This window comes from Psammomys obesus, unplaced genomic scaffold (genome assembly GCF_907164565.1).
Source record: "Psammomys obesus unplaced genomic scaffold, mPsaObe1.curated_primary_1811, whole genome shotgun sequence".
NCBI classification, from domain to species: domain Eukaryota; kingdom Metazoa; phylum Chordata; class Mammalia; order Rodentia; family Muridae; genus Psammomys; species Psammomys obesus.
Window position 1 is genome coordinate 2,057,786 of NW_026585686.1, and position 15,121 is coordinate 2,072,906.

Genomic DNA, 15,121 nt, shown 5'->3' on the forward strand with positions numbered 1-15,121 from the left:
TTCTTTCTTTCTTTCTTTCTTTCTTTCTTTCTTTCTTTCTTTCTTTCCCTTCTTTCCTTCCTTCCTTTTTTCTTCCTTCCTTCCTTCTTTTCTTCCTTTTTCTTTCTCTCTCTCTTTCTCTTTATTTTTTTTCTTTCTTCTTTCTTCCCCCTAAATGTTCATTTCTCCTGCATTCTGCTTATTTGAATCCCACTCATTTTCCTCTTAGCACACATTTCTACAGCATCATGGAGGCTGTGGTCTGTGGAAACCCAGTTCTCAGAGTCCTGATATTTGACACAATTTCCCAACCCTAATTTATCTCCACAGTTGCACACAGGGCTCCCCCAGGTCTACAGTGCTGGGGCAGCACTGATTTTTGCCTTGGCTGTTACACTCAGGGGCTTTATGAACACTGGCTCACTGTCTCCTTCAAATGGAGCAGTCTGGATGTAGACTGGGATATTTAAGGTGTCTTAGCTGTTAGATTTAAATACCAGTCTAAGGTAACAAAGCATCATAAACCAGCAATGGAATGCAGCAGCAAGCACAATAAATCCTTATTGCCCATGGCTAAAATGAGACAAAAATATTATTTCAGAATAAGGGAGAAAGAACTTACAGCTATCACAGAAAGGTGTGAGTCCATGAACCTTTCCTGTATGTAGAATGGTACCTGAGTAATCCAAAAGAGTTATTCAGCCTGAAGATCAGTTAATGCTATGTGCTTTCTTAGCTACTGGGCTCTAACTAACAGGATAATGAGGGGTCTAGACCAAAGACGCTTACAATGCACACATTTAATTTGGAGTAAGTTTATCACTGGTAAACCAAAGAACTGAAATGTGAAGCGTGTGTAGCCCCTGATCAGTAGGATATAAAAAAGCATGATGCCAAGTTTTTCATGTATTGGGAAACAGAATATGGCTGCTTATTAAAGGAATCGATGTCCTGCCTTTACCAAGACCAGAAATAGGGAAGAAAGATGTGTTTTCATTTGTTGATAAGGTATAAGGGCTCCTTACTAATTCCAGGTTATAATGGAAATTGAAATTGAAGGAAATCTTTCTCTGCTCTCTAATTCTAAACCCACTGAGGCCATTGGCCACTCTGATAAATAGTTGCCAGTGTGACTTAGAAACCTTCGGGTGGGAAAACAGAAGGACTTTAAATGTTGAGTCAAGGGAATAGTTCTAGCTACTGCCATTAACATTTAGGGGCACATAGTATGAAGAATTTCTCCATTTTATGGGGTTAAAAAAGTGGTTGGAACCTTTGTTTTTTCTTTCTAACCAGTGTTAAGTCCTAGGTCCACACACAAACAAACAAACAAACAAAAAGGCACACAGACTTCCCATATATTCCCCATTGTTTTATCTATATAGCCCTGTCTTTCCCATGATCCTAGAGTGAGGAGTCCAGGGCTCAAATGTAAGCAAAAGACTCTGTGACTCTGGACGGTACCACTTATGTAGGCAATAGCTGGACGGCAAGGAGATTTTGCCTTGGGAAATCTGTCTGGGCTGGCTGTAGATGCAGCACAGGGAGAGCTGGCCTAGACAGAATTGCTGGCCTCTGGGCTGAAAACACTATAGCTTTACCCTTAAAAGCTGAGTCTAGCTGTTTCAGAGTAAGAAGTTAGAGGGTTCATGGTGGAGAGGAGACACAGAAGGGGTTCTTCACAGCTACCCCTTTCTGAGTTCAGTGAATCTCCCTGAAGGAGAGGGTCTGGGCCATGGCATCAGCCCAAGAGGGGCCATATTGGAATCCAGACAAACTAGAGTCCAGACTGAGAGCCGCACTCACCTCGTGTGGAAAGTCAGCCAAGTTTCCACTGGTGAGTCTGGATTCTGTAGGCAATTTAGTGATTTCCTGTTGGCTACCCCCCACTGCTGCCTCCCTCCCACCTGCAGGCAGTCACCCATCCATAAATCCTGTCCAGCCCTGGATTTTTGCCCAAAGTTTCAGAGGGTTGGACTCACCAAGGAGAGCGGAATTCCCAGGATCCAGGACCAGCTGTGTTCCCAGAGGAGACATCAGCACTGAAGGAAGGTTCGGTCCAGTGGCTAAGAGCAAGGCCTTGATGTCTTCCAACTGTGTGGGGACTTGAGGGGGATCTGGGAGAAGACAGATGGTGAATCAGAAGGTTGATCATACAGGCTATATTAAGCAGGAGAGAGGATAGGCATATCCCCCCCGTGTGTGTATGACAGACATTGCTGTGATTGACTTGTAACCTCATTTTTTTTTTCCTATAGAGAAGGTATACCTATGAAGGTGAGTCTGAATTTCAAACTTAATAGTTGATGCCTGAAATAACAAGGTCCGTAATAAGAACCAGGCCTGTGACTTTCAGGAGTCCTCACTTTATACCCCTTTAAAGCACAGCACCACTGGGTGTTTCTAACAATGTAGATAAATTGAAACATGTTACAGAAATGATATTTTTTTAAAGGAAAATTTTAGCATTTACCATACGCCAAGTTGTGAGATAAGTAGTTTTCAACCAATTTTTTACTTAACTCATAATATCCTTAGGAATGAGGCAATTTGTAACTGTCCTCACAGATAGAATACTATCCAAGAGTTCATTTAGGGGGATTTGTACAAGTGCCTTTTTCAGTGAGAGACAATCTAGTTGTGAGGCTGATTTACTTTGTGGCCTAATTCTTATGCCCAAGTAGGACCCAGATAAAATGGTTAGGCAGGGGTCACTATGGGGTGTCATTTGAAATCTTCCACGGAGTTAGAGCTGCAGTCTTCAGGAGTAGGTTTGGACGGCCCCCTAACTGTGCATTTTGTTAGCACCTGTTAGCTAGGTACTTAAACAAGTGTTGGTGGTTCTACTTCAGAAACAACCTTCTCACCTTCCTGCCTTTGCCGGAGACCGCCATAAAAAGAAGACAATGGTGAGCGTGAAACTATGTGTTACATAAGAAACAGAGCGCCCTCAACCCTTTTCACGGGAAAAACGTGCTCATATTCAGGAATTCACAGTTTGAACTATGGCTGTGCCACTGACTAACTTAGGCGAGTACTTAGTCTACTGGGGCTCAGCTGCCTCATTATAAAGATCTCTTGGAGTGAACAGCCACCATCAAAGTGTCTTTACTCATCTCCTCCTCTATTTAGTAAGAGCAAAAGGGGAAGGCTAGTCTCAACTGAGAGACAATCTATTCTCCTTGGGTCAAATGTCAGCCCCTGCTTACATTCCTAAAGCTTCTATGACAATTCTGTGTGTGTGTGTGTGTGTGTGTGTGTGTGTGTGTGTGTGCCTATTTTATCTTCCCAGTGGAAATGTAAAATCTCCAGAAACACATGCCCACTCCCCCCCCTTTTTTTTTTCCTAAAACTCTACCAGTATCCACAAATATCTATCCCCTAACTACATGAGTGAAAGAATGAATGCCCACATCATTCCATGTTGAGCTTTGCACTACATTAAGTCACAGGACTTGGCATGAAATTTCAGTTTGGTATACAAAATTTCCCCCTTTAAAATTAAACCATATTATCACCGATGAAAAGAAGAAGTGATATCCCCATGTTGACATTTGCTTTAATGAAATGCCTGTCAGAGCCTCTGAACAGTGACTGTTTCCTTCTGGGATGTTTGATTAGAATGGGAAAGGAGTCATGCTCCTCCACTGTATTCACAGTCATACTCTATTTGGAGTGCAGTAAGAATTGATAAAACACTTCATTGCTGACACCACAGTAGCAATCCTAGGCTTCAATCTTTGTTAGCAGAGACAACAAGGAAGGGTTACTGGGGAGAAAAGTCCCACCCGTGAGTACTGTCACTCAGCGTGACCCTAGAATAACAGCTCAGTTGATGAAACCCAGTGGAAAACAAATGACATCCTTCTCGCCTCTGAGCCAACTTTCTGTGGCTTCCTATGAAGTATGCAGCTTTATGCAGCCACCAGTGAGATGAAACCGCAGCTGGGCCCTCGAAATCTGGGTGGGCGGGGGTGAGGGTGCATCAGCGGTGGCTGGGAAAATCCAAGCCTAAGTCCACAGTGTGTGTTCATGTATAGACGTGTGGCATGGAATTATTAGTTCTCACATCTTGTTCCCCCTTCTCCTAGAATGAAAGCCTTCTCTCTGTGAAAGACTCAGGATACAGGCCTTAATTATTGCTCTATTTTAAAAGGGCAAGACCCCACCTAGCAGCTTCCCTCTCACCCACCACCCCAAGACTCAGTGAACAGGAAGCAGAAGTGAGAAAAGGAGGTGTAGCTTGCAAGACAGCCTATTCCACCCTGGGGAGACATCATGGAGCACCCTTATTTGTAGAGACCTTATATGTAAATGGTTATTTTACACCAGGACCTGTGACAGGCTTTTTTAATAAGGAGTTCTTATGCCTGGGACATGCATGTGAAGATTTTAGGCAGACTAAACACTACCTGGAAATAGATGGAAAATATTTTTTTTACACATATAAAATTTTTAATCCATGTTTTTCATATGTTCTTCAAAGAAAGGCCTAACATGGGAATTAAAAATAATTTGATGACCCCAATTTCCTCAGCAACGTAGGCAATCCTCAGTTGTCAGGTTTTTTTGTAGACAACAGCATCTAAGATTTAAAAAGGTGAATAACACCCAATGCCACAAAGGTGATGTCACAAGAGGTGGAGCCAGGTTTCACATTCAGCTTTGTCTGGCCCCACACTTTCTATTTTCTGTTGGAAGGGCTGATTGTGGCAGGAGTGAATGGACACTGAATTTATTCTATGTTCTTAAGCAGTAAGGTGAAATAAGAGGCAGAGGGTGGGTTGGTCACCACCCATGGTCCAACTGAGGCCATGGTTTTGAGAAGTTTTTACCTAGAATCAGGAGCTGTGTGTTCTCTGTCAGCTCTCCATGAAGATTGGCTGCCCTGCAGGAATATAGGCCCTGCTCAGAGAAGGACACATTTGTGAGCAGCAAGGCGCCCTCGTGCAGATGGTGGGAGGAGCCCAATTTGCTTTTATTTCTGAACCAAGTGACTTCAGCTTCAGGCACACCTAGGAAGACAAAAATATGCTTGTCAGACAAACGTTTAGATGAACTCAGGACATTTGGAGCTTCTGGCCAGCCTACCCCACTCTGCAGGAAGCATCTGCCTGGGCGTCTTCTACCAACCTTCAGCCAAACCAAATACCACCTTGGATTTCTTGCTGTCTCTAGAGCTTTTGCTTTTTAAGACTTGTAGAGATGAGGCAGGAAGGGGGAGGGAGGCCAGTTGAGTGGGGAGGAAACAGTGGCAGCTGGTAAAGGGCACTTGCCAAGTTACAAGAGTATTCAAGTTCTTTGGAGAAAACATAAAATAGAAAAACTAAATGTGTAAACCTCATAAAAATGAAGATCCTACAACTAAGTGAGGCAAACAGAATGCTCAGTAAGAAAAGCCAGATATAGGAAGATATCCTGTCTGATTTCATGTCCATAAGTGATATACAAAAACTGGTAGACTGTGAGGTCTCATCAACATGGCTGTTTAATAAGGCCTGAGGAAGAACCACACCACTAGACATGCCAACATGGAAAGGGAAATTTCATGGGGCCTCAACCTTATACAAAGAACTACAGGTAACTAAGGAATGCTGAGATCAGGAGAAACAGTCCTCCCCAGGGAAGATCTCCTAAACTGCTTATCCAATACCAAATGGCCAGTCCAGAAGTCATAATACATATAAGCAACATTGTACAGATTGAAAGGAATATAGATAGGGGAAGGTGGGGGAGGCACATGGGAAGGATTGGAGGGAAGATGGGGAAGGAGGAAGTTATGTAATTATATTTTAATAAACAGAAAGACCAGGTAGCATTGATTAATGTTGTTAGTAGGCAGGAGGAGGCATGGTTCTTCTGAGGAGTAGAGTGAATACAGAAGGTTGTGACACGGAGAGGGACCCAGAGTCTGGGTCTTTGGTCATACTAGTTCTTGACCTGTGTTGTGCTCTCTTGACACCTTTTGTAGAGACGTTACATTAAAAATAAAGTCAAGATATGAAACAGCAAAATAGATGTTTGATCCAGACAAATAAAAGCTGCTAGGAAACATGCTTTTATTTTCCAGGCTGCCATGGTTTATGTTTTTATGAAAGTTTATGTGCATGCGTGTTCATCTGTGTGTAGGGATATGCATGTCAGTGCAGGTGCCTACACAGGGAGGCCAGAGGCATCAAATCTTCTGGAGCTGGAGTAACAGGTAGTTGGGAGCTCCCTGAAATGGGCACTAGGAACCTAACGCATGTCCTCTGTGAGAGCAGTATACAATCTTAACCTCTGAGCCATCTCTCCAGCCTCTGTTATTTGGATTTTGAGTGTCCTCACAAATCCAGTGTTTCCCCAGGCATAGTTTTCTGGTTGGCAGAACTCCTAAGAAGTGGGGCATAGTAGATTGTCTGTTGGGGGGGTACCTTTGTGGAGGAATCACGGGACCCCAGGCCCTTTTTTATTCTTTTGCCTCCTGGCTCTGAGGTGTATGGTTTTATTCTTCTACACACCTATCCTCTGATATTTTATGTATCTACAGAATTCAGCCTCAATATAACAAGCCAGTTGATAACAGACTGATGCCTCCAAAACTGTGAGTCAACAGAAACTTTCTCTTTAGGAGTTGATATCTTGTGTGTATTGTTTTAATGTCAGAAAGGTGACCACGTCAAAGGATATCTTCTCAAATCAAGAGAACACAAAGTGGAGACATCAGTAGCAGGAGAGGAAATGGACCAAAGGACAGGACCCTGCTTTTTCACAATTCATTCTGATATTTTGTCTGTGAGCTTCAGAAAGATTGGGTATATTCACAGGATGGGTGCCTATTCTTGGAAGCCCGATGCTGTTACTCTAGGTACAACCTGGACTGCTCAGGAAGTTTCCTTGAGGTGGATATTCAGGTAATCAGTCCTCAGTTTGTGACAAGAGTTCCTAAGTGGCTTTCTGAAGAGGCTCCACAAGAGGATAGGCTCTGACAGAGCTGAGAGACTGAAGCTCTAGGCTGCTGAATGCCAGGCTTCTAGGCAGCAGAAGCTTCTTCTCTAATACCAAGCAGCCTACTGCCCAGCCCTATTTGCTCATAGAACTCTTCAGCAAGCATGCAAGTAATGTTTAGAATGTCAAATACTGGAAAATGGGGTCATTGCCAAGAAAAGCCAAAGACTTAGACTTTTAGTCTAATGAATTCCCAGAGTCAGGGCTAGACTTTATCCTCAGGACAAGGCAGCGTTGTCCTGAACAGACAGCTTACAAGTAGGGGCTCTAAGCCCTTCAAGGATTGACCTGTGCACCCACTATTTGCCTTAATTGCCCAGAAAAAGTAGGGTTAATGGGAGGAAGTTCTGTTTTGGCTGCTGAAGCCTTGTCACCCCAGGGAAAGACATATAGCAATTCAGCTCAGTGATATGGGGCCTGAGTCCACAGGAGAGATACTGAGGGCATCTCTAGACACACCTTGAGAAAAGCTACAGGTGAGAGGCAGAAGAGCAGAGTTTCCATTGTAGCACCACTAGGGCGAGCAAGCGCATCACGATGTCTGCCCGTGCCAGCTGGGCCTTTGAACCCGGAGCTCGAATTTTTACATTCCAATTTTTTATTGGAAAACCCCTGAAAAGGAGTTGAAGGGGGAAAAAATCCAGTTCTCTCTCAAAAGCATACGAGAAAATGAGGTCTAATAAATAATTTCTATGAGGGTTCGCTCTTCCCACACTGAATTGCTTCCATGTAGCACTTAGTAGTGGCATCTTCCTCTTGGTCCCCAATGGGGACAAAAGGATGTTTTGGAGAAAGACAAGAGGAGCAAGGGAATCAGATGGCATGAGCCTTTCCTCTGATCCAGAGGGAGTGCCACTTAGGTGAACAGAGGAGTGAGCACCCCCATGGCTGCCTTGAGGACCTGGAACTTATGTTTCTAGATGTGTGTCTATTGATGTTCCTGTGGCATGATGCCTTGGCCAGGAGATGCAGAGAGAACAGGTACATGACAGAGGAAGGAGGGAGAGGAGGGAAAGGCAAAGAATCCAGGGCTTAGAGGGGTCAGGGAGCTATTTTTTTCTTTTCTGGGAACTAATTGAAACTTTCCAGTTTCCTGTATTATTCCTTGCCTTGTGACTCATGAAGTCAGGCTTCTCTATGAGGGCAAGACTGGGCATACCCTGGATTGGATAATTTCTCCGGTGAGATCAGAGGGGGAAATGGAAGTGCTCAGGATAGGGATGGGCAGGGGAAGTAATTTCCAGTCTTTACAATGCACTCCCAAGGAGAAGATGATTTTATGGAAACCTTTCTCTGGTCTGTTTAGTAGCAGACTCTCCTCAGGCTCACTCTTGAAGAGACCTGTATCATGGAGCTTGTCAATGGATTATTGTTGCTGTCACAGTTGAGGAAATTTCTCATCTGGGATGTGAACCTTAGGGCAGAAAAGGACACTATATCTGAAGTGACAACCAGCCCTTCCATGATTGGTTTTGACATTATGAACAAAGAATATGGAAGTAAGACAAGCAGTCACTAGAAAGCCAGTCTCCTTTCTCCCCGAAGGGATGGCAACTCTGCTTTAGAGAGTCTCATTAGCCCCTAGGTGTGCCAACAAATACTTAGAAGGGTACCAGATACACTAGCCTAGTCCCGTTGTCCAGAATGCCTTGACACTTGAAGTGTAATAAGCTGTGAAAAAATAGTCCACCGAAGTCATTAAAAATTATACTAAGCACTCACTATAAGCCAAACATTACAGAAATGTAAACACTCATTTTCCATAATGATCTCAACAGGGCATTTACTAATAACAACTCCATTATATAATGGAGAAAAGTGGGTCTTGAAGAGAGTAATACTTCTGGGGAGATAGCTCAGTGGTAAAGTGATTGCACAGCTTAAGGTCTGGAGCTGGGGTCCCCAATACCCATGTAAATGGCAGGGTGGGTGTGGCAGCCTGTCTGTAATTCCAGAGTTTGGGAAATGGAGACAATTGATCTTCAGAGCAAACTGGCCAGCTGGTCTATCAAGTTTTTGGGCTCCAGGCTTAGGGAAAGACCCTACGTCAATATATATGGAAAAGGACCAATTGAGGAATCTACCAACCATCAATTTCTGGCCTCCTAAGATATACCCACACATGAGTACATGCATATACACACATATCACGTAAACATGCCCATAGTCACATTAGTTTGGGTCCTTGAATGATGATCCATGAGCAGAATAACCTGGTCTCTGGGTTAGTCACTAACCTACCAGTCTCAGGGTGGAGATCTAAATGGAGACACCTTCAGTGTGAGGAAGCCCTTTCTCAACAAGTCTACCCCACAGCTTGTTATCATTCCAGACTGCTGCTTCAGAGGATATCTGATGTGCCTTGCCGTGATTTCCAGTTACCGTGTATTTTTTTTATTTTGTTATTGTTTTTTTTTTTTTCCCCCAGAGCTGCAGATCAAACCCAGGGCCTTGTATTTGCTAGGCAAGTGTTCTACCACTGAGTCTGCAACCCTTTGTTGTGATTTCTAAACCGTTAGATTTTTATATATGGTTATATCCTGTGATATAAATCTATATATATATAACCATATATAAAAATCTATATCTATATCTATATCTCTATATCTCTATATCTCTATCTATCTATCTATCTATCTATCTATCTATCTATCTATCTATCTATCTATCTATCTATCTACCTATCTATCTATCTATCTATCTATATTTTGTGGCCACTGCAGCACGAAAACTGGTGTGAGGAGTGGGACTTCTAGAAGCTAGAAGAGTTAAATTAGCTATATCTGTTGTTGGAAAGTTCAGTCATGTTTTGGAAACTCCCATTCATGTTACACCATGCCAGCACCAACTCTACAGAGAGTTGTCTGAGAAACGGCAGAAAACACTGCCACAGAGTGCAGTCTGGAGCTTTACTTCTGTTGACCAGTCGCTTGTCCAGGCTCCACACTGAATTTCTGGCACTTACTTGGGTCTACAAAGGGGATGCAAACCAACCTGTGTCTGCTTTATCCCCCTGTGGCATTTCTTAACAGCAACCTAGTGTTCTCCCTTGGAAGGATCAATAAATGGGTCTAGTCAGAATGGCTGGTAACGGGACCCGATTATAAGGATTAGTGCCTTTAATCTCCACTGAGCTGCCAGGAAGCGTGATGCTATAATATCCCTTTCTTCTTTAATATCCCAGACAGGATATTCTTGCTAACTGGACCATTTGTTATACTTGGAGGGCTGCTTGCACCATGGCAGCTTGTCAGCACCTTGAGGTGGGGCGTCCAAAGGTGTACTTTTACATGATACGTTCTTGAAGTTTCTGAGGGTGTGTGTGAGAAGTGAGGGGTGGGGGTTGGCTTGGTACAAGAAAAGAGAATGGATACAGTAATTCAAATGTCAGTTTTGGTGACAAGTTTAAGGAACCACAGCGGTCTCTGCAAGAGACTTTCAGCTTCCTTTCCATACTCTTCCTCATGAACTGTAGCAGATGCTGGTAGTCATTCCCCAAATGAGGGTATTTCTCAGTATTTCTCATAATTGTAAATGTCCATAGAGTAAGGTAAGTAAAAAGTATTAGTGGCTTCCTTCATTATGGCCCTCAAAAGCTTTCTCGGCTCTATCTTTCACCCTCTTCCCTGGGTCTGGTTCACAGAAGAGAGAGTACATCCGGGGAGACCTTAGACATTCCACAGAATGAAAGCCTAGCACCCCACGACCCTGAATGATTTAGTGAGGGCACATGCCTTCCAGCCGAACACTGTAAATTCTTAAAGTCCTTCCAATCTAAACTGTATCTGAACCATTAGACACTGGGGAATAGTAGGATTTACTTTATACTACAATCTAACCTACCCCAACTGCTAAACTCATAGCTGGCTCCCGAACCACTCATGTCTACACCTCTAGTTGTATTATATCATCAAAACCTTCAGAAGCATTTAAGATCAAAAAACCCTTGCTTTTAGGACCCAAACTTGAACTGTAGAATAATCTACGGGCGTTTGTAGATCTAGTCTGTGCCAGCTTCTTCCATCCCAGCCTGACTTCCTTCTTTCTGCCCCTGCCAGCTATGGTTCTTCTTCAACCAGATCTCACACCCCATCCAGAGTTCACACTGTCAAATGCAGCATGCTCTTTCTGCCTCCAGCCATTTGCACACAGTTCCCTCCACTGATCTTTGATCATTTCCTTAGTTTTCTGAAAGAGTGGATTGGATCACTTTTGGAGGAGGAGGAGGAGGAGAAGAAACAGCCCCATTACTCACTGCTGATTTTTTTTTTTAATGCAGAAGGGTTGGGAAGAATGTCTGAGGCTGCATTTTACAAGTTGAGAGCACATGTGGAGAAAAATTCTTTAATGAGAAACTGCTAATAGCTCAAACATGTGAGGATGTCAGGAAATCTAGGTAAAGCATGATATGTTCTTTAAATAGACTTTTATATATACTTTAAAATTAGGCTCATGACAGACAAATGTTAATTAGGGAGTGGAAAAGAAAGAAGAGGGAATGCAGTGATGAAGGGACCATGTTGAAACGTCCATCATGGGGCAGTTTGAGGAGAACTATGAGCACATTCTCTTAGTTTTTTTTGTATTTCCTGAATTGTCAAAAACACCCTGCTACTCTTGAATATGGAAATAATAACTCTCCCTATATGGTGCTGTTTTGTTATGTGTTTCTTAGTCTCTCTTCTCCCCAGATGGCGAGTTTCCTGGTTAATCTTACCATCTGTGTATCCTTGGATTAGGAGACCTCTGATCTAACCTAGATTAGATACTCAATAAGATACTGTCGGTGAGACTTGCAAACAAACTTGACAGACAGCCTTTCTTTAAGCAGCCTTTATGGAGCCACTCCTCTGCCTCTTACAACGGCCTGGATTGTTAGGTCTAAAGTATTGCCAGCCACTGATGATATTACTAAAGGTAGTGAATCTTATCCAACCAGTTGGAAGGCCACTGAGCCCCCAGTTAGAGACACAGTGGAGATGATGAGGAGTAAGAGAGGGACAGTTAAATGTAGGCAGTTCCAGAGCCATGTCACATTTAGCAGTGTTGTCCGAACACTGGCTAGAAAGGTAGTGGGAATCATTTCCCTGCTGGTAATTACATCAAAACTGGGATTTCCCTCCACTACTTTCAGTAAATGTATGACTTAATAACAGGCATAATGACTGAGGCACAAAGAGGGATTTAGTTTTAATTGGGATTAACAGACATGGTTCTGTGGGTAAAAACAGAACAAAAATCTGTAATGTTGTTTCAGCTAGACTGGCTGGCCACTGAGCTCCAGGGATCTGCAGCCAAATGCAGAGCAAGTCTGCCTCAACAGTTAAGGTGGAGAGTGACTAAACGATGTTAGCTTTTGGCTTCCACACATGCATGCTCTTCTCCACGCCCCCCCCCCCCCATAAAACCCAACCCAAACCCAACTCTAACCTCATAGCTAGGCAAAGGCAATCAGCTGAACTTCTGGATGAGGTCTAGGGGACTGGGTCTTGATTGCCACTACAGTGGGGCAAAGCATTGTTTTCATGTCCTAGCTTCCCCACCTTCTTCCTGACTTGGCGCATCTGGCTTTCATGATCTCTTTCAAATGTCTCATTCAGTGGTTCTCAACCTTCCTAATGCTGCAATCCTTTAATACAGTTCCTCATGTGGTGTTGACCCCCAACCCCAAAATTATTTCATTGCTACTTCATAACTCTACTTTGCTACTCTTGTGAATTGTAATGTAAATATCTGACATGCTGATGGTCTTAGGCAACCTTGGGAAAGGGTTTTTTGACCCCCCCAAAGGTCACCACCCTTTTTTTCCCCCATGCACCGGCCTGAAAGTTCTCAGTTCTAGAACATTTCCAGCATGATTTCTGTATACACTGTAATGAAGATACGTGGTAGCTTTAGCAACAGGGTCTTATCAACTAGTTCCAGTGGCAACCAGGAAGAATGGCAAGGGTTTGGCTGTTTTGGGGGCCTCTGGAGCTTCCCTGACTGACTCCTAAGGAGATAACTTTAACTCGACCCTGGAGTTTTTGTTTAGTAACTCTGGTCTTTCAGGAACAGCATTATTCAGAAGCACTCCCCTGCCACTCTCTTTCTCTCAACCTACATTTTTTTTAATTGGCTTACGCAGTAGTAAGCTTCCATATTGTGTTGACATACAATCTCAGTTTTGGCCAACGGTCCTTTCTTCTTCCTCTGCCTTCCCTATCCCTGCTTAAGCTCTCTACTCCTAATGTTTCTCCTGTTTTCACATCATCTATGTTCTGTTGTCCCATCTACTTTAAGACCCATCCCACCGCCCCCTCTCCAACTTCCTTACTTCTACAGGTACTCCAGGTTAGGATGCAAATCTAAAGATCTGTGCTTGAGAGAGAACATACAGCGTTTTTCTATTTGAGTCTGGGCTATCTTGCTCAATGTAATTTTTCTGGCTCCATACATTTTTTTCCTGAAAATTTCATTTTTCTTGACAGTTGTATAAAATTCCACTGTGTCTATATGCCACATTTTCTTCATCCATCAGCGGATGGGTATCAAGGCTTGTTTAATTTTCCGGCTGTTGTGAAGAACGCAGCAGTGAAATGCTTGAGCGAATACCTCTGTAGTAAGAGTTATGCTTAGTAAGAACAGAGTTCTTCGAGTTTATGCCCAGGAGGGTTACTGCTAGGCCAAGCAGTAGATCTACTTCTAGCATTTTCTGAGGAAAATCCACACTGATTTCCACAGTGGCTTTCTAGGTTTAAGTTCCCACCAACAATAGACAAAGGTTCCTTTTCCCCCACATCTTCACCAGCCTTTGCCATCATTTGCTTTCCTGATGATAGCCATTCTGATTGAGATAAGGTGAAATCTCAAAGTAGTTTTCATTTAATGAATAATGATGTGGAACACCTCAAAATGGTTATTAGACATGTGCATTTGTTTTCAGAACCACGGCCAACTTTTTGATTGAGTTTGTTTTCTTAATGTATAGTTTTATGAGCTCTTTGTATAATAGAATATTAATCTGCTAGAGGAGACAGAGCTGGCAAAGATTTTCTTCAATTCTATGGCCTGCCTCTTCACTTGATTGATGGTTTTCTTTGTTGTACAGAGCCTTTTGGTTTCATGAGAACCCATTTCTCAGTTGTTGGTCTTATTTTCTGAGCTACTAGAAAGTCCTCTACATGTTGAAGTGTTCACCCCGTTTTCTCCTCTGACAGTTTCAGGGCATCAGGCCTTATGTTGAGGTCCTTGATCTTTTTGGAGTTGAGCTTTATGCAGGGTGAGAAGAAAAGATCTAGTTTCATTTTCTTTCATGTTAACAGCCAGTTTTCTCAGCACAGTTTATTTAAGATGCTATCTTTTCTCTGTGTATTTTTGAGCTCTTTTTCAGTAGTCAGATGTCTTTTGGAGTGGGGGCTTATATCGGAGCCCTCAGTTCTATTCAGTTGATCAGTGTGTCTCTTTTTGTATGGGTATCACAATATTTTTATTGCTATGGCTCTGTAGTATAACTTGAAATCGGGCATAGTGATACTTCCAGAAATACTGTTCTTTGGTTCAGTACGGTTTTGACTGCCCTTGCTCTTTATTTCTTTATATAGAATTTAAGATTCTTTTTGCTATTTCTGTGAAGAATGATCCTGAAATTTTGGTTGGGACTGCATCGAATTTGTAGATTGCTTTTGGCAGAAGGCTGTTTTTCACATTACCTCTTTTGATATGGGCATGGTCAATGCTTCTATCTCCTAGCGTCTTCCTCATTTTTTTTCTTCCTTCCCGAGGAAGTCTTCCTTCCCTTCCTTGTATGTACGTGTGCACATGTGTGTGAGGGTACACAGACCTAGTACCTGCATTCAGGGGCCAGAGGGAGACATCAAGTATCTTCTACTGCTTTCCCCCTATTTCTTGACAGCTTGTACCTTACTCAGGCTGTAGCTTACCATTATGGCTAGGTGAGCTGTTAGGGTCCACTTGTTTCCATCCCTTAGTGCCGGGGTATGTGCAGCCACGCCTGGCTTTTCCATGGGTGTTGGGGGTTCAAACTCAGGTCCTCGTGTTTGCACAGTAGCAGTTTTCTTACCCACTGAGACATCTCCCCAACTCTGAGGCAGCATGGCTCTCTATTTTCCTTTGTCTGGGCTCCTTGGTCAGTCGTCCATGGTCACCCACGGTC

General features: G+C 43.1%; 1 protein-coding gene across 1 annotated transcript in view; it reads right to left on the reverse strand.

The window, feature by feature from the left end:
- The window catches only part of Adamtsl1 (ADAMTS like 1), a 398,322-nt gene that overhangs the window by 40,767 nt on the left and 342,434 nt on the right, over window positions 1-15,121 (reverse strand). Inside the window, exons 22-23 of the mRNA XM_055629652.1 lie at window positions 4,815-4,994; window positions 1,962-2,096 (exon numbers count right to left, since the gene is read on the reverse strand). Coding sequence (XP_055485627.1) covers window positions 1,962-2,096; window positions 4,815-4,994 — 315 coding nt within the window. The remainder of the gene's footprint in view (window positions 1-1,961; window positions 2,097-4,814; window positions 4,995-15,121) is intronic.